At 49.6% G+C, this 15,193-nt stretch overlaps 2 protein-coding genes across 3 annotated transcripts; one reads left to right on the top strand and one right to left on the bottom strand.

Annotated features, from left to right (window-relative positions):
- Positions 1 to 1,047: 1,047 nt before the first annotated feature.
- Positions 1,048 to 6,524, bottom strand: Ell3 (elongation factor for RNA polymerase II 3). The gene is made up of 11 exons (XM_090318475.1): positions 6,338 to 6,524; positions 6,047 to 6,082; positions 5,568 to 5,680; positions 5,235 to 5,439; positions 5,071 to 5,144; positions 4,887 to 4,959; positions 2,988 to 3,162; positions 2,856 to 2,901; positions 2,582 to 2,753; positions 2,334 to 2,378; positions 1,048 to 1,598 (listed from the first exon to the last, which is right to left on the bottom strand). The coding sequence occupies exons 1-11, from the start codon at positions 6,467 to 6,469 to the stop codon at positions 1,488 to 1,490; spliced, it is 1,182 nt and encodes a 393-aa protein (XP_090174601.1). The 5' UTR covers positions 6,470 to 6,524; the 3' UTR covers positions 1,048 to 1,487.
- Positions 6,525 to 13,367: 6,843 nt separating this feature from the next.
- On the top strand, positions 13,368 to 15,178 carry Serf2 (small EDRK-rich factor 2). 2 transcript variants are annotated; one of them, XM_090318471.1, is made up of 3 exons: positions 13,368 to 13,472; positions 14,068 to 14,176; positions 14,841 to 14,998. In XM_090318471.1, the coding sequence occupies exons 1-3, from the start codon at positions 13,466 to 13,468 to the stop codon at positions 14,902 to 14,904; spliced, it is 180 nt and encodes a 59-aa protein (XP_090174597.1). In that variant the 5' UTR covers positions 13,368 to 13,465; the 3' UTR covers positions 14,905 to 14,998. The 2 variants fall into 2 exon arrangements, with proteins under 2 accessions (XP_090174597.1, XP_090174598.1); XM_090318472.1 differs by having other exon boundaries at positions 13,392 to 13,472; positions 14,818 to 15,178.
- Positions 15,179 to 15,193: the final 15 nt, after the last annotated feature.

Genomic DNA, 15,193 nt, shown 5'->3' with positions numbered 1-15,193 from the left:
CCCACAGTTATTTCCTCAAAGTCCTTAATTTCTCATTTCTTTGTGTTCAGATTTTTTATTTCCCATTTTCTTAGTCTAATGGTTAGAGAAGGTGACAGGCCTTTCCTGTTAGCCTGTTCCTCCTGGCCTGGTATGTGCCCTGATGATGGCATACTACTTATCCTTGCCGTGTAGCTGAGCTTTCTGCATGTTCGTACATCCTGTGGATTGTTCTGTGTTCAGAAATGCCCTTTAGTGGGTGTGGCATTGGGTTGGGGTTCAATCCAAGATGTTTCAAGGAATTGCTGACTCTGCTGGGTGCAGCTCTCTCCCCCAAAGCCAAGGGTGTGGCCCACTAATTTCCCTCTTCAGTGGAATGCGAAAAGGCAGTATTAGCCATAGTTAAGTGAAGGATATATTTTCTTCGCCAATGAGGATCAAAAACAATATGGCCAAGGTGATTCCTTTATGTAGCTAAATATAAATTGTGTCCAGTGTTTCAGCCCCTGGATGATTCCACATAAAACCCTCATTTCAGATGATCCTATTAAAAGTGTAGATTCAGCAAATAAAACTAGGTGTGAATGGTTCATACTTAAAATCTTAGATACTCAGGAGCCTGAGATTTGAAAGGCAGGGTTTGAAGCCAGCACAGGCTGAAAAGTCCAAAGAGATTTATTTCCAGTTAATTACCAAAAAGCCCGAATGTGACCTAAAAATTGTAGAATGCTAGTCTTGAGTGAAAAAGCAAAAGAATGGCACACAGTCCCTAAGGAAAAAAAAAAAAGAAGCTGTGTGCCAGTGGCTAACACCTGTAATCCTAGCTTCAAGAGGCTGAGATCTTGAGATCACAGTTCAAAACCAGCCTGAGCACAAAAGTCCATGAAACTTATCTCCAATTAACCACCAAAAACTGGAAATAGTGCTGTGGCTCAAAGTGGTAGAGCACTAGCCTTGACCTGAAGAGTTCAAGGACAGCACTGAACCCAAGCCCCGAGTTCAAGCCTACAACCGACCAAAAAGCAAAAAAAACGACCCACTGCCTAGGCATTTTAAGAAACAAACCTGCACCAGAGACACAGAAAGCACTTTTAATATAGTAACCATATTTGTAAAAATACACATTCAATTCATAGGTAACACCCAAGCTGTTTCCCTTTATATCTAGCTGTGTTAAAAGTTCCTTTAGCCTTGTTACCAAAGTTACCATTATTTCTTTGGAAAGGCTACTTGCTAAATTTACTTTGCTTAAGTTCCTCAAAAGTATCTTGCCCTGGAAATGATGTCATTTCTCAAGATTTAGTAATGCTGAACTAATGGTGTCTACTTTCCCTAATCTCCAGGGCACAAGTGAGAGGAGTCCCGGTACTGTGCCCACACTCTAAAAACTAAAATACAACACTTGAAAATCCAGCCTTGAGGACCTATTGCAGCTCTCTTGCCCCTGATAAACTCAAGTGTTAAGGCTGCTTTGTTCACATTCTTGAGCAGAGGGTCTTTGGGTAGTTTCAGCTGCCCCTGTTCTTTTCCTCAAACTCCAGGATGAGACCTTTAATGTGGGACAATTTCTGATGAAGGTACTCACAGCGACGCTTCTCTTCCCTGTAACCTGGGTACCTCTGTAGGCAGAAAGACCATTCCAAAAGTAAACGTTTTGTTGGTGGTGGTTGAATTCTGGGCCTGGAGATAGGAGTCTCACAGTCTTTAATGCCCATCTCCAATTAACCACTAGAAAACCAGGAGTGGGGCTGTGGCTCAAGGGGTAGGGCAGTAGCCTTGACCTGAAGAGCTCAGAGACTTCGATCAGGCCCAGGGGTAGGGCGGTAATCTTGAGCTGAAGAGCTCAGGGACAGTGCCCAGGCCCAGAGTTCAAGCCCCATGAGCCACTATAAAATAAACAACCAGGGCCAGGAGTTTGGCCTAGTGATAAGAGTGCTTGCCTAGTATGCACGAAGACCCGGGTTCAATTCCTTGGTACCACATACTTAGAAAAAGCCAGAGTGGTGCTGAGGCTCAAGTGGTAGAGCTCTGGCCTTGAGAAAGTCCAAGGACAGTGCTCAGGCCCTGAGCTCAAGCCCAGGACTGGCAAAAAAAAAAAAAAAAAAAACAACCAGCACTACTGAGTAGTTCACACTTAAAATCCTAGTTACTGGGGAGGCTGAGACCCACCTCGTTCAAGACAAATCCAGGCAGAAAAATTCAAGCATGTTCCCCATCTTATATTAATAGCAGAAAAGTAGCATTGAAGTCATAGCACAAATGGCAGAGCAACTGCCTAGCAATCAGTTCAAACCCCAGTACCACCACCACCACCACCCCCCCAAGAAATTCTACCTTCTATGATCAGAACTTGCCTTTTTGAACTTTTTATATTCCTGGACTATCTTAACTTCCAGCTCCTGAAATAGAGAAACTAAGTTCAACATTGAGAAATAAGAGACATTAACTTTAGTTCTCAGTCTCCCAAATGAAACTTAATTTTTTTCTGCCAAAACAGGTTTGCTTGTCACTTTGCTTAGTCACTGAACAAACACAGGCTTTTAGGTAGTTAACCAGGAGGATGATGGCTGGCATGCTACAAAGCCACCCTAGGGCTCCCTACCTTGTGTTCTGGAGTTCCTCGCTGAACGTTTTTGATCTCTGCTCCCAGCTCTATGAACCTTTGGCTTGCAGCTCCAACACGGGAATGGAGGATTCGATACTCGGCATAATCTGTCTCAAAGTCCTGCTCATAGGCCTGTTGCTGCTCTGCACTGTTGATGGCCCTGTATTGCCTGCCGGGAGAGTTGTCACTTTCAATTTGATTGCCTCCACAGCTCTCTGCTTTCAGGGATCTTATAGGTATAAGGCTTGTTGAAATTAGAAATGGAACTCACAGAAGGAAATCTGGAGCCTCTTCAGAAGGACTTGAGGATTCAGAGTCTAGAAAGGAGGGGAGAAAACACAAAGGTGATAGCTTATAGGTCTCCTTTCCCACTGTGGTATTTTTACCTTCCTCATTAACTCACCTGCTCCAGCTGAGGGACTGTGTGGCAGCCTGGGATCTGTGTCTTCATCTTTATCTTCTTCCTCCCAATCTTCTCCCTCCTCTTCTAAGTCTCCTTGTAGAAGACCTGGAGCTAAAGGCAGAGTTCTGAGCCTCTTCTCTTCTATTTCTTCAGTAGCTTCGGATGCTGGACGTTTCTGTTGAGGAAAACATCTCTGTGGCATAAACAGTGAGCCAAGAAGTGCTTCCCATTTTGCCTGTATTTCCCACCCCAAAATAAAAAAAAACTTGTCGGGGCCGGGAGTTTGGCCTAGTGGTTAAAGTGCTTGCCTAGCATGCATGAAGACCCGGGTTCGATTCCTCGGTACCACATACATAGAAAAAAGTCGGAACTGGTGCTGAGGCTCAAGTGGTAGAGCTCTAGCCTTGAGAAAGTCCAAGGACAGTGCTCAGGCCCTGAGCTCAAGCCCAGGACTGGCAAAAAAAAAAAAAAAAAAAAAAAAAAAAAAAAAAAACTTGTCACATAATCAGCTCACTATCTATCTATCTATCTATCCATCCATCTATATCTCTGGGCCTGGGCGCTGTCCCTGAGCAATACAGCTTAAGGCTACTGCCCTACTAGAGCCACAGCCCCAGATCCCATTTTCTAGTGGTCAATTTCTACTCGTTTTTTTTTTGGGGGGGGGGGTCATGGGGCTTGAACTTGGCCTGAGCATTGTCCCTGAGCTCTTCAGCTCAGGGCGACCAAGAGCCAAAGCCCCACTTCTTATTTTCCAGAGGTTAACTGGAGATAAGAGTGTCAGGTCCTTTTGTGCCCAGACTGGCTTTCAACCTTGATCCTCAGATCTCAGCCTCCTGAGTAGCTAGGATTAGAGGCATGAACCACTAGACCCAGCTTCTACTGGTTTTCTAGTGGTTATCTCTATCTAATGAGATAAGAGTCTCATGAGCTTTAGTGCCCGAGTTGGCTTTGAATCACCATCTTCAGATCTTAGCCTTCTGAGTAGCTAGGATTACAGGCCTGAGCCACTGTGCCCGGCTCACAATTTTTTTTGTCACTAGTGGGGCCTGAACTCTGGGCCTGGGTGCTGTTCCTGAGCTCTTCAACTCAAGGCTGTGCTCTACCACTTAAGCCACAGCACCTCATCTGGCTTTTTCTGTGTATGTGGTACCAAGGAATTGAACCCAGGGCTCCATGCATATGCTAGGCAAAGATTTTACCAGTAGGCCAAACTCTTGGCCTCGGCTCACAATTTTTAAATTTTAGCTGAATAACGTATTGGGGCAAGATTGAATGTATTCATAAACTACTGAATGGCAACTCCTTTGTGCAACCACTTAAAGCTGGGTGCCAATGGCTTACTCATGCCTGTAATCCTAACTTTGGAAACTGAAATCTGAGGATCACTTTAAAGCCATTCCAAGTGGGGAAATACAGGAGACTCCTTATCTCCAATAATCTATCAAAAAGTCAGAAATGGAGCTGTGGCAGTAGTAGAATGCTAGCCTTGAGCACAAATGGTAGAGCAGTAGCCTTGGACGTAAAAGTTCAGGACAGTGTTCAAGCCCCAGGACTGGTTTAAAAAAAAAAAGTGCCTTTCTGGCACATGAGGCCTTGAGTTCAAACCTGTCTTAAAAAAAAAAAAATCTGGGCACCAGATGGGCTCACATCTGTAACCTTAACTATTCAGGAAGCTGAATAGGAGGAGAATCACAGCTTCAAAACCAGCCTAGACAAATAAAGTCCAAAAGATTTTTTATCTCCAATGAGCCAGCATAAAACCAGAAGTGTGATTGGCTCCAAGTGGTAGAGCATCGGCCTTGAGCAAAAGAGCTCAGAGACAGTGCTCAGGCCCTAAGTCACTGACACACAAAAAAAGGAAAGTGCTTTTTGAAATTCCTTGCCATTGTACTTTACCTTGTCGAGACATTTCTGGCTGACAGAAGGCAGTGCCTGATCAAGTTCTCTGTTTGGAGGGTGGGTCTGGTTCCTAGGATATAAAAAGAAGCATCAGTGTAGGACATGGGCCTAGATGTATTCCAGCATTGAAGGGTGGAGTTTAGGCCCCTCCTCCATACTTGGTCCCACCCTGTTCAAGTACCTCACTTCCCACGGTGTCATGTGGTCACTAGAGGATCCTGGGAGTGGCTGTTCATCATTGCATGGGTCTGACACCTGTCGGGGAGAGTGGCAGGAACACTTGGCTCCTCAGGCCTCAGGCTTTGCCTTACCTTCGCACAAACTCCCTGCGGTGCCTTGCCTCACCTCTTCTAGTGCCATCTCTGGCTGCGACACAGACACAACATCCCCTTCAGAATAGTCCGCCCGGTTCTGCCAACTCCCAGGATCTCTCACGACTTCAGTCAGATGTCTGTGAACTGATAATGGGCCTGGTATAGAGTCCATGGCTGCCCAAATTGTGAGACGCTCCCTGAGGGCACCCAGGCAGTGGAGGCGGTTAGGCCCAGGTCTGGATAGAAGTGTTGGGAAGAAACACACACCCACACACACAATCAGGAAGGCAGAGAACTTTCATGAGCACTTTTTCACATTTTCCTCCCCCAAGCCCTTCCTTCCCTGCAACCTGATCCCTCTTACCTGCCTAAGCGTTGGCACACAAGGTCCACGCCTCCTCCAGTGCCCTCCTGGCCACACTGGGACACTGTGAAGGAGAAGAGGCAGGACCAGCCAGGACCTGGGATCCTCAGATACTGGGATGGAAGCAGCAAGTAAACTTCATGAAGCCTGCCCCTCCCCCTCCTGCCCGTGCCACTCAGGGGAGCCACCAACATGGGGAGGGAGGGAGGAGAGAGAGAGGCACAAGCATGGATCCCTAGGGGCTCGTTAGCACACCAGGTGCAGTTGGGCCTCAGTTCCCCCAAGAGGCCGAGCGAGCACGGTGCCCTCAACCGCAGCCTCCTGGGATTACAACCCCATCAGCCCCCTCATCCCACTTGGGGTTCAGTTCTGGGAACTTCCTCAGTCTGTGACCACCACTCTCAATCTCCAGCCCTGACCCCCATACATCTTCCCAGAGCCCGGGTCTGTGCCATCTTCTCCTCGCCTCCTGCACTTACTCCTCGGGGGCCTTGGAAAGCGATCACTGGCCGGACCTGCGGGGGCGAGGGGAAGAGCCTAGCTGAGCGGTGTCCCCAAGATCGGTTGTCTAGGGGTGGTGTGTGTGGGGGGGGAAATAGGGGTGCCAAGCAGGAGGAACACCTGCTTCGTAGGCTTCCCTGGGAGAGGTGGGTTTATCCGGAGCCTGTAGGAGCTGCTCTCCTAGCCCAGGTCCCTTCTCCAGGTCCCAAGGACTGAAGGGGGTAGGGAAGAAGGATCGGGGTTGGGGGCGAGGGGGCTGAGAGACGCACCTGTTGCCTCAGACAGTCTTGCAGCGCCCGCAGCGCCGCGTCGTTGAGCCTGAGCAGTAAGAAACTGGTCCGAGGCTCAGGGGTGAAGCAGAGCCGGAGTTTCCCACTTAGAGGTTCCTGGGGTTCCTCCATGGTGGTCGAGCGGAGCGCAAAGGCAGAACGAGGTGGGTCACAGGCCAGGGCCACCACCGCCACCTTTGCTGTGCAGGGCTAAGGCGGGCACGCCCGGTAGCCCAGGTCGGCCCCGCCCTCCGCCAGGACCACGCCTGGGCCCCGCCCCCTTCAGACTCCGCCCCCACACCGCAGACCACGCCTCCAATCCGGATCTGTCGCCGCCCACCTCAGTAGGCTCCTCCCTCACTGGGCCCAGTTCCCAGCCAGGTCCCAGCCAATGGGCTAGTGCTTCACTCCACCCACCCTTGGGGGGGGGCGGTGCCGGGACTCCGACTCCCTGAGCACCCAGCGTCTGACCTGGTCATCCAGAACGCTCAAGACCCCCACTTCAGTTTCCCCCGTCAACCTGAACCCAATATTGCCGTCTGTTAAGTGCAAAGGTCCAACCTGCAACCTCTTGAAGGGTTTCAGCCTCCGAGGAGCCCGGAGAACAGGCCAGGTAGGTAGACAGACTCAGTCATTAGTGCTTCTGAGACTATGAACACCCACACCTCCTCCCTCTCCCCCCACAACCGCAACAAAGGGACAGAGGATGGCTAGACCCGAAGGGGAACCCAACAACGTAGCGCTTTTGCTACTGCAATCCACCGTGCTGCAGCAGGTCCAAGCCTAGTTTGCAGACTGGAGCTGGGGAGGCTGTGGGCTGGCCTGGCAGTCAGGTTTGCCTGTCTGGAGCTGCAGCGCCTCCTATCGACGGGAGGGGGGGTCCTAGGGTGTGGATGGCAGCAAGAGTTGCAGCGCAGAGAGAGCCAGAACCTCGGTCCCAGGTGTTACTTCCTGGCACTAACAGATGTGAAAATGTGGAGAAAAAGCAGCGAGCTCACCCAGGGGATGCTTTGAAGGTGCCCAGACATTCTTAAAGCACAAATCCTTGTGGAGAGGGAAATGGGGATAAAAGTATGAGAAAGGGTAGCAATGTTTGTGAAGTAGTGCACCTTCTATCTGGCGAATATAATATAACCCTTCTATTAATTACAATAAAATATATATAATAATGGGGCTGGGAGCTTGGCCTAGTGGTAGAGTGCTTGCCTAGCATGCACGAAGACCTGCGTTCGATTCCTCAGTACCACATATATAGAAAAAAGCCAGAAGTGGTGCTGAGGCTCAAGTGGTAGAGCTCTAGCCTTGAGAAAGTCCAAGGACAGTGCTCAGGCCCTGAGCTCAAGCCCAGGACTGGCAAAAAAAAAAAAAAAAAAAGAAAGAAAGAAAAGAAAGCACAGATCTTCAAACAGTGAGACTCTAGGGCCAGTCCCAGGCTAGCCCATGGTGTCTCCCTATTTGTGTGTGTGTGTGTGACCCTATATTGTTGTTCCCTGAAATCCTTAAATGTGTTATTTCCTAACCAAGATTTTTCTGTTAAGCCCCCAGACCCGCATAATAATCTCTTTGCCTCAAGTCAGATTGCCCTTATACAGTTGTCAAAACTCATCTAATCTACACAAAATGTGTATTGTATTGTAGTCAGGCATGGTGGTGTACATGGTTAATCCCAGTGATTGGGAGGCAAAATAGAGAGATTTTCATTTTCAGGCCAGCCTAGGTTTTATGGTAATCTTATCTTAAAACAATAGCAACAAAAGAGTGTGTACTGTTTATACAGCATGCCACAGGAAATGAGTTTTCAAGTCATTGTGATGAACTACCAAGCACCAGAAAAACATTTACCTGTCCATCAGGTTCCTGTTTCTCTGGGGGACATATTTGCTAATTTGATGAACAGTATGGTAATGAGTGAAGCTGGTTTCCCAGGCTTCCTTTTCTTCTCAAATGATATCTGTGGTTTTTTATAAGACTTTTCTTACGTTGAAACTTGAAAGCACAGTCTAGAATGGTGAAAATGTCCAGAGAAGGAGGGGGGAGGGGAGATGAACTCCCTTTTTTTGGGGGGGGGGGTCCTGGGGTTTGAACTCAGGCACTGGGCACTGTCCTTGAGCTGGATTATACTCATAGCCCTGTCCCTTCATAGTTTTTTCTTGGAAAAGTTGTGTATGATACTTCAAAATGTAATTGTGAGGCTTGGAATATGGCTTAGTGGTAGAGTGCTTGCATAGCATGCATGAAGCCTGGAGCTAAATTCCTCAATACTACATAAATAGAAAAAATTGGAAATGCTGCTGTGGTTCAAGTGGTAGAGTGCAAACCTTGAGCAAAAGAAGCTCAAGGACAGTGTCCAGGCTCTGAATTTAAGACCTAGAGCTGGCAAAAAAAAAAAAAGGCAATTTTTGTGGGCTGGCTTAAGTGTTAGAGCACCTTCAAACTCTAGTACCACTAGAAATAATAATACTACTACTAATAAGTCATTATGAGGCTCGAATGAGAAAAGTACAGTAAATGTACCTAATCCATTTAGGTCTGGTGTGGTGGTGATCATCTTTAATCCCCAAACTTGGGAGATTGAGGCAGAAACATTGCAAGCTTGAGAACATTTGAGCTACATAGTGAGTTTTATGTTACAAATCTAGGGACGGTCTAAAAATATTTTTTTTAAAAAAGGTATATTCTCTTCACAGAACAGTTACTTCAAAGCACAAGTAAGATTGCCCACAGTCTTCATTCAAATTATACTGACATGTGTTTCAATGGATCAGTGCTTATCTTTGTACCCTGTGAAATATTTTGAATATCACCCTGGCACAGAGTCTGTTTTTGTCCTTTAAGAAATAAATCAGAATTTGTACCTATATATGTGTACATATACAACTCTATGTACATATGGAAATGAACAAGGATGTATGTTTTCTTGATCCTTGTATATCCAACCCCTAATACTATGGATATTTGTTCAATGAATTTCTGGCAATATCTCCTGGAAAAAAATGAGACTGGAGATGAGGATCCAGGTTGGGTCCTAACAGGACTGAAAATTCCTAGGGCACAGTGGGGTACAGTGGGGAATGGAAAGGAGAGACTGATTACAGGGTTCTTTCACCTACCGAAACCGCTGGAGGTGATGAGGCGCCAAGGGCAGAAGTGAACTTGCATCCTCCCACAACACTGTTTTACTCATCTCTGGCTCAGTTTCCCCATGGGGCTGATTCTGTGGTCTCTATATGCAAGGCTACCCATGCTGCTCCATCCCATGGGAACCTGGGGGTAAGAAGCCAGATAGCATGGGGGATTTTTTTTTTTTTTTTTTTTTTTTTGGTCACGGAGCTTGAACTCTGGGCCTGGGCCCTGCCCCTGAACCCTTCAGCTCCAGGCTACTGTCCTACCCCCGAGCCTGGGTATTGTCCGTGAGCTCTTTAACTCAAGGTTACCACCCTACCCCTAGAACCACAGCTCCACTTCCCGTTTTCTAGTAAGTAATTGGAAATAAGAGTCTTTCTTCTTTAGTGCCCAGGCTGGCTTTGAACTGCATTGCTCAGATCTCAGCCTCCTGAGTAGCTAAGATTACGGATTACAGGTGTGAACCCTGTTTTTTTGTTTTTTTGTTTTTTGGTGCCACTTCTAGGTCTTGAACTTTGGGAGTGGGCTCTCTGTCCTTGAGCTGCGGCTGCTGCTTCTTCTTCTTCTTCTTCTTCTTCTTCTTCTTCTTCTTCTTCTTCTTCTTCTTCTTCTTCTTCCTCCTCCTCCTCCTCCTCCTCCTCCTCCTCCTCCTCCTCCTTCTTCTTCTTCTCTTCCCTTTTTGTTCAAGTCTAGTGCTTTACCACTTGAGCCACATCACCACTTAAGACATTTTGTGAGTAGTTTATTGGAGATAAAAAGAAGTCTTATGGACTTTTCTGCCTGGGCTGGCTTCAAATCACATTCTCTGATCTCAGTCTCCAGAGTAGCTAGGATTACAGGTGTGAGCCACTGATACCTGACTCAGATTCTTTTTTTTGTTTGTTTGTTAGTGGGTCATGGGTCTTAAACTCTGGGCCTGGGCACTGTCTGTGAGCTACAGCCCTACCCCTTAAGCCATAGCTCCATTTCCCATTTTTTTAGTGATTAATTGGAGATAAGAGTCTAGGTCTTTTGTGCCTGGGCTGGCTTTGAACCGAGATCCTCATATCTCAGCCTCCCGAGTAGCTAGGAATTTAGTAGTGAGCCACGGCAGTACTGTACTGCATTTTATCTATTATTTGTTTGTTCATTTATTTATTGCCAGTCCTGGGACTTGAACTCAGGGCCTGGGCCATCTGCTTGAGCTTTCTCAAGGCTAGCATTCTACCACTTGAATCACAGTGCCACTTCCAGGTTTTTCTGTGTATGTGGTACGAGGAGGAATCGAACCCAGGGTTTCCTGCATGCTAGGCAAACACTCTACTACTAGGCCAAATTCTCAGCTAAATTGGTGAGACTCTTATCTCCAATTAGTCACCAAAGAACTGAAAGTGGCATTGTGGCTCAAGTGTTAGAGCAGTAGCCTTGAACTGAAGAGCTCAGGGACAGTGCCCAGGCCCAGAGTTCAAGCCCTGGTGGGGGTGGGGGGAGAGAGAGAAAGAAAGAAATGGAGGGACAACAAGGTGAACAAACTCAGCAGTGACACTAGATACTATGCTGAAAATGAACTATAAAACTTGTGGGTGGAAAAGGAAAAAAAACTTGTGGGTGAGGATGGGAGGGAAAAACAGAGAGGGAGGGAAGGGGTGACATCCAAAAAAAAGTGAACTCTACTCGTCTTATGTAACTGCAACTCTTGCACATCATCTTTATAATAACAATAAAAACTATATATGTAATTAAAAAAAGAATGTCTTTAAGCTAGTCAGAAGTTAGGTGATGTGTGGGAATCAAGTGGGAAATTTCAAACTTATTTGCTTAAACACTGCATGTATTTCATGTGCATATCGGCTGGTTTAAAATTATGCCACTTTTCATAAGATGCACAAAAAAGCAAGATTTTAGAAAGTGGTAAAAATAAAAATTCTTGCTGGGTAGGGTGGCTTATGCCTGTAATTCTAGCTACTCAGGAGGCTGAGATCTGAGGATCAAGGCTCAAAGCCAGCTTGGGCACAAAAGGACCTGAGACTCTTATCTCCAATTAACCCCTAAAACATGGGAAGTGGGGCTTAGCTCTAGGGTAAGGTGGTAGCATTGAGCTGACAAGCTCAGGAATAATACCCAGGCCCTGGGGTATGGAGGTAACCTGGAGCAGAAGAACTAAGGGATAGCACAGAAGCTGAGTTCAAGGCCCATGACCCACAAAAATAAATAAATAAAAATAAAAATTCATAGTAATATTAGTTTAAGAGGATGGTATTGAGTTTTTGCTTTTCATCAGTCTTAATGGGGTTCTGTATGTCATCAGTTGCAGGAAAACTAGCATTTTTCCTTTGTGCAATGATTTCCTCTGGCCTGGTCTGCAATCTCTCCCTTCCCTATGGATAATTCTCTACCACATGAGCTCCAGCTCCATTTTTGGCTTTTTGGTAGTTAACTGGAGATTTGAGTTTCACTAAATTTCTTCCTTGGACTGTCTTCAAATTTCGATCTTGAGAATTCAACGTCCTGAGTAGACACAGCACCCAGCTATGTCTGGTGTCTTAAGGGCAGAAGATAAATGGAACTGAGAATGAGGAAAGTTCACTTTTAGTTCCAGGTGCTATTTAACTCTCTTACAAACCAGTAAGACTGTACAGTGAGGAAACTTGTAAGACATAGAATGCACATTCACTAATCGCAGCCACTGTTACCACAGCCACAGTCTATGGTTTCTGGGGTCCTCTCACATTCTTCTCGTTCAAAGGCTGGGTCGTGTGGCTCAGTGGTTAGTGCAACTGCATCCAGGAGTCCTGAGTTCAATTCTGAGCTTGGGGCGTGGAGGGGAGGTTTCTGAAGAGAAAAATATTATATATATATATATATATATATAAAATTTATTTTTTAACTTTTTGTGGGTCATGTGGCTTGAACTCTGGGCACTGTCCCTGAGCTCTTCAGCTCCAGGCTACCCCTGGGCCTGGGTGCTGTCCCTGAGCTCTTCAGCTCAAGGCTACCGCCCTATCCTTGAACCAAGCCCCACTTCTGGTTTTCTAGCAGTTAATTGGAGTGCCCAGGCTGGCTTCGAACCTGGATCCTCAGATGACAGGTGTGAGCCCTCTCGCCACACAGCCCAGATGGCTTTTAGAGCCGGACAGCACGGTCTGGTGTTTGAACTCAGGACCTGGGGCGCTGCCTCTGAGCCCTGGTTTGCGTTCAAGGTCAGGGCTCCACCACCTTCAACCCCAGCACCCCTTCCGGCACGTGGGTGGTTAATTGGAGATAATGAGTCTCCCGGACTTTCCCGCCCTCCCCCGCCCCCCCCACCCCGGTGGTGGGGGTTGATCCTGACATCCGTGATCCTGACAGCCCAGCCTGCAGAGCAGCGAGGGTGACACGGGCGGGCGCCGGGCCACCGACCGAGACGTCCGGGACAGCAGCTGGCGGAGGGGGGGGGGGGTGGCAGGGGGGGGGAGGGGGGCAGGGGGGGAGGGGACGTCCGGAGCCACAGCGCCAACTTTAGTTCCAGAGTTCTGACTACAGAACCGGATGAGCCTCCTAGGCCCCGCGAGCCCCCGCCCTCCACCTCCCTCCCCCGCCCCGCGCTCCTTCCGGTGTGTGTGTGTGTGTCCGTGTGTGTGTGTGTGTCAGTATCCCAAACTGTCCCGGCATGAGGTCACTTGGCCCTAGGGGTCACGTGCTCCGGCCCACGGGAGCGCCACATCGCCAGCCGCACCCCCTCCGCCCGCCCCCACCCACCGCCGACGGCCACGTGACCCGGCCTAGTTTCTCCAAGCCCCGCCTAACGCCTCGCCCAGGAAGCTCCGCCCTACGCCTGGCACCCCGCCCGCGAACCTCCGCCCGGACTGGCGCGTGGACCCGAGGATCACGTGCTCAGGCTTGTCCAATCAGAGCGGTCGTCCGGGCGTGAGGGGGGCGGGGAGGCGGGGGACGATTAGGTTGCGTTGCACGGAAGGGGGCGGGGCCTGCAACGTCGGCCAGAGCGAGGGGACGCAACGGAGGCAGGCCGGAGCCGCTGCCGTCGCCATGACCCGTGAGCGCCGATCCCCTTCCCTTGCGCCCGTGTCTTCCCGTTCGCCCTACCCACGACTGCCCAGCAGTCGGCTCTGGCCTCCCTGTGGCTTCCGCGGCGGGGTTTTCCTCTGGCTGCCCTCCTCCGCTGCCCTCGCACTCGGAGCCATGCCCACCCCTACTTCGAGACCCCCCCCTTCCTCTTGTTAGGCTTGAGGCCCTCCTCGACCTTCCAGGCTGGGAGAAGCTCTTCACCCTCGTGGGAAGCCCGGCACCTCCTCCTCCTCCTCCAGAATTCTCCCCGATCCCCCCCCCCCAAAAAGGATCCTAAGGGTCCACACACCCCGCACCACCTGTCTGTTCCCCCCCCGTCGAAACTTGAACCACGCTTCTTAATAGCGATCCTCGGTCGGACCGTCCTTCCTCTGCCCCCCCCCCCCCGCCGTGTGACCCCACTCCCCGGGCCAGCCCACCCTGTGCCCAGGCCCCCCACCCCGCTCCCCCCGCGCTGGGCCGGGATGGCAGCCTTGGAATCCGGGGAAGGAGGGTCGCCGGTGCGTGCGTGTGGGTTCAGGGCGGCCCCGTTGGCCTCACTTTCTTAAACCTTCTTTTCTTAGGCGGTAACCAGCGTGAGCTCGCCCGCCAGAAGAATATGAAAAAGCAGAGCGACTCGGTTAAGGGAAAGCGCCGAGACGATGGGCTTTCTGCTGCCGCCCGCAAGCAGAGGTAGCCCCAGGGAGGGGAGGGGAGAGGACGGGCCGGGCCGGGCCGGGCTGGGCTGAACGTGCTGGGTTCATAAGCCAAGGTTACGACTAGATAGGGAGTTACTTCAGGGCTCGAATCCGGATTTGTTGTGAGGGGCCGACTGCATTGCTTCCTCTAGGGTTTTTGTTTCCTCCCCACTCTCCGAGATTGTTAGGTCACAGCCCTAACAGGAAGGGACAGAGGGTGGGTCCCGGTCCTCGCTGCCCGCTTTCTGATTGCCCCTGGGTGTGACCCGAAGGGCAAGGGCAGGGAGCTTCCAGGAATCCTGTACGGTCGAGGTTGTGACTGCCCAGTACTTTTGTCCCTCCTTGCTGTTCATTTCTCCTCCCTTCTCCCAACTTTGTCACTCGTGTTCCTGGGTGTGGTACTCCACGCAGAATAGTGAGCTTTGGGCCGGTACGGCCAGACTTCTGACCAGTTGGGGCAACAGCCAGATGGAGACTGATTTGCCTTTTGAGCCTCAGGGCCGAACGTTCCTCTTGATCTCCTAGGGTGGGAATACTGCAGCCATATGCTGAACTTTGTCCCATCCACCTCCATCTTATCCTTTGTGCCCTTCGTCCCCTTGCATCTCGTCCCTTTTGCCCTCTGGTACCTCCCAGTGCCCCATCATCTCTACCCCCAGGGACTCCGAGATCATGCAGCAGAAGCAGAAAAAGGCAAACGAGAAGAAGGAGGAACCCAAGTAGCTTTGTGGCTTCGTGTCCAACCCTCTTGCCCTTCGCCTGTGTGCCTGGAGCCAGTCCCACCATGCTCGTGTTTCCTCCTGTAGCGCTCACAGGTCCCAGCACCGATGGCATTCCCTTTGCCCTGAGTCTGCAGCGGGTCCCTTTTGTGCTTCCTTCCCCTCAGGTAGCCTCTCTCCCCCTGGGCCACACTTGGGGGTGAGGGGGTTACTCCTTCCCAGTGTTTTTTATTCCTGTGGGGCATACCCCAAAGTATTAAAAGTAGCTTTGTAATTCCTTGAGCGCCTGGTTT

The sequence above is a fragment of the Megascapheus bottae genome, chromosome 25 (assembly GCF_031878675.1).
Source record: "Megascapheus bottae isolate mThoBot1 chromosome 25, mThoBot2.hap1, whole genome shotgun sequence".
Lineage (NCBI taxonomy): Eukaryota > Metazoa > Chordata > Mammalia > Rodentia > Geomyidae > Megascapheus > Megascapheus bottae.
The sequence above is the reverse complement of the archived record's forward strand: the minus strand, read 5'-3'. Positions and strand labels throughout refer to the sequence as shown.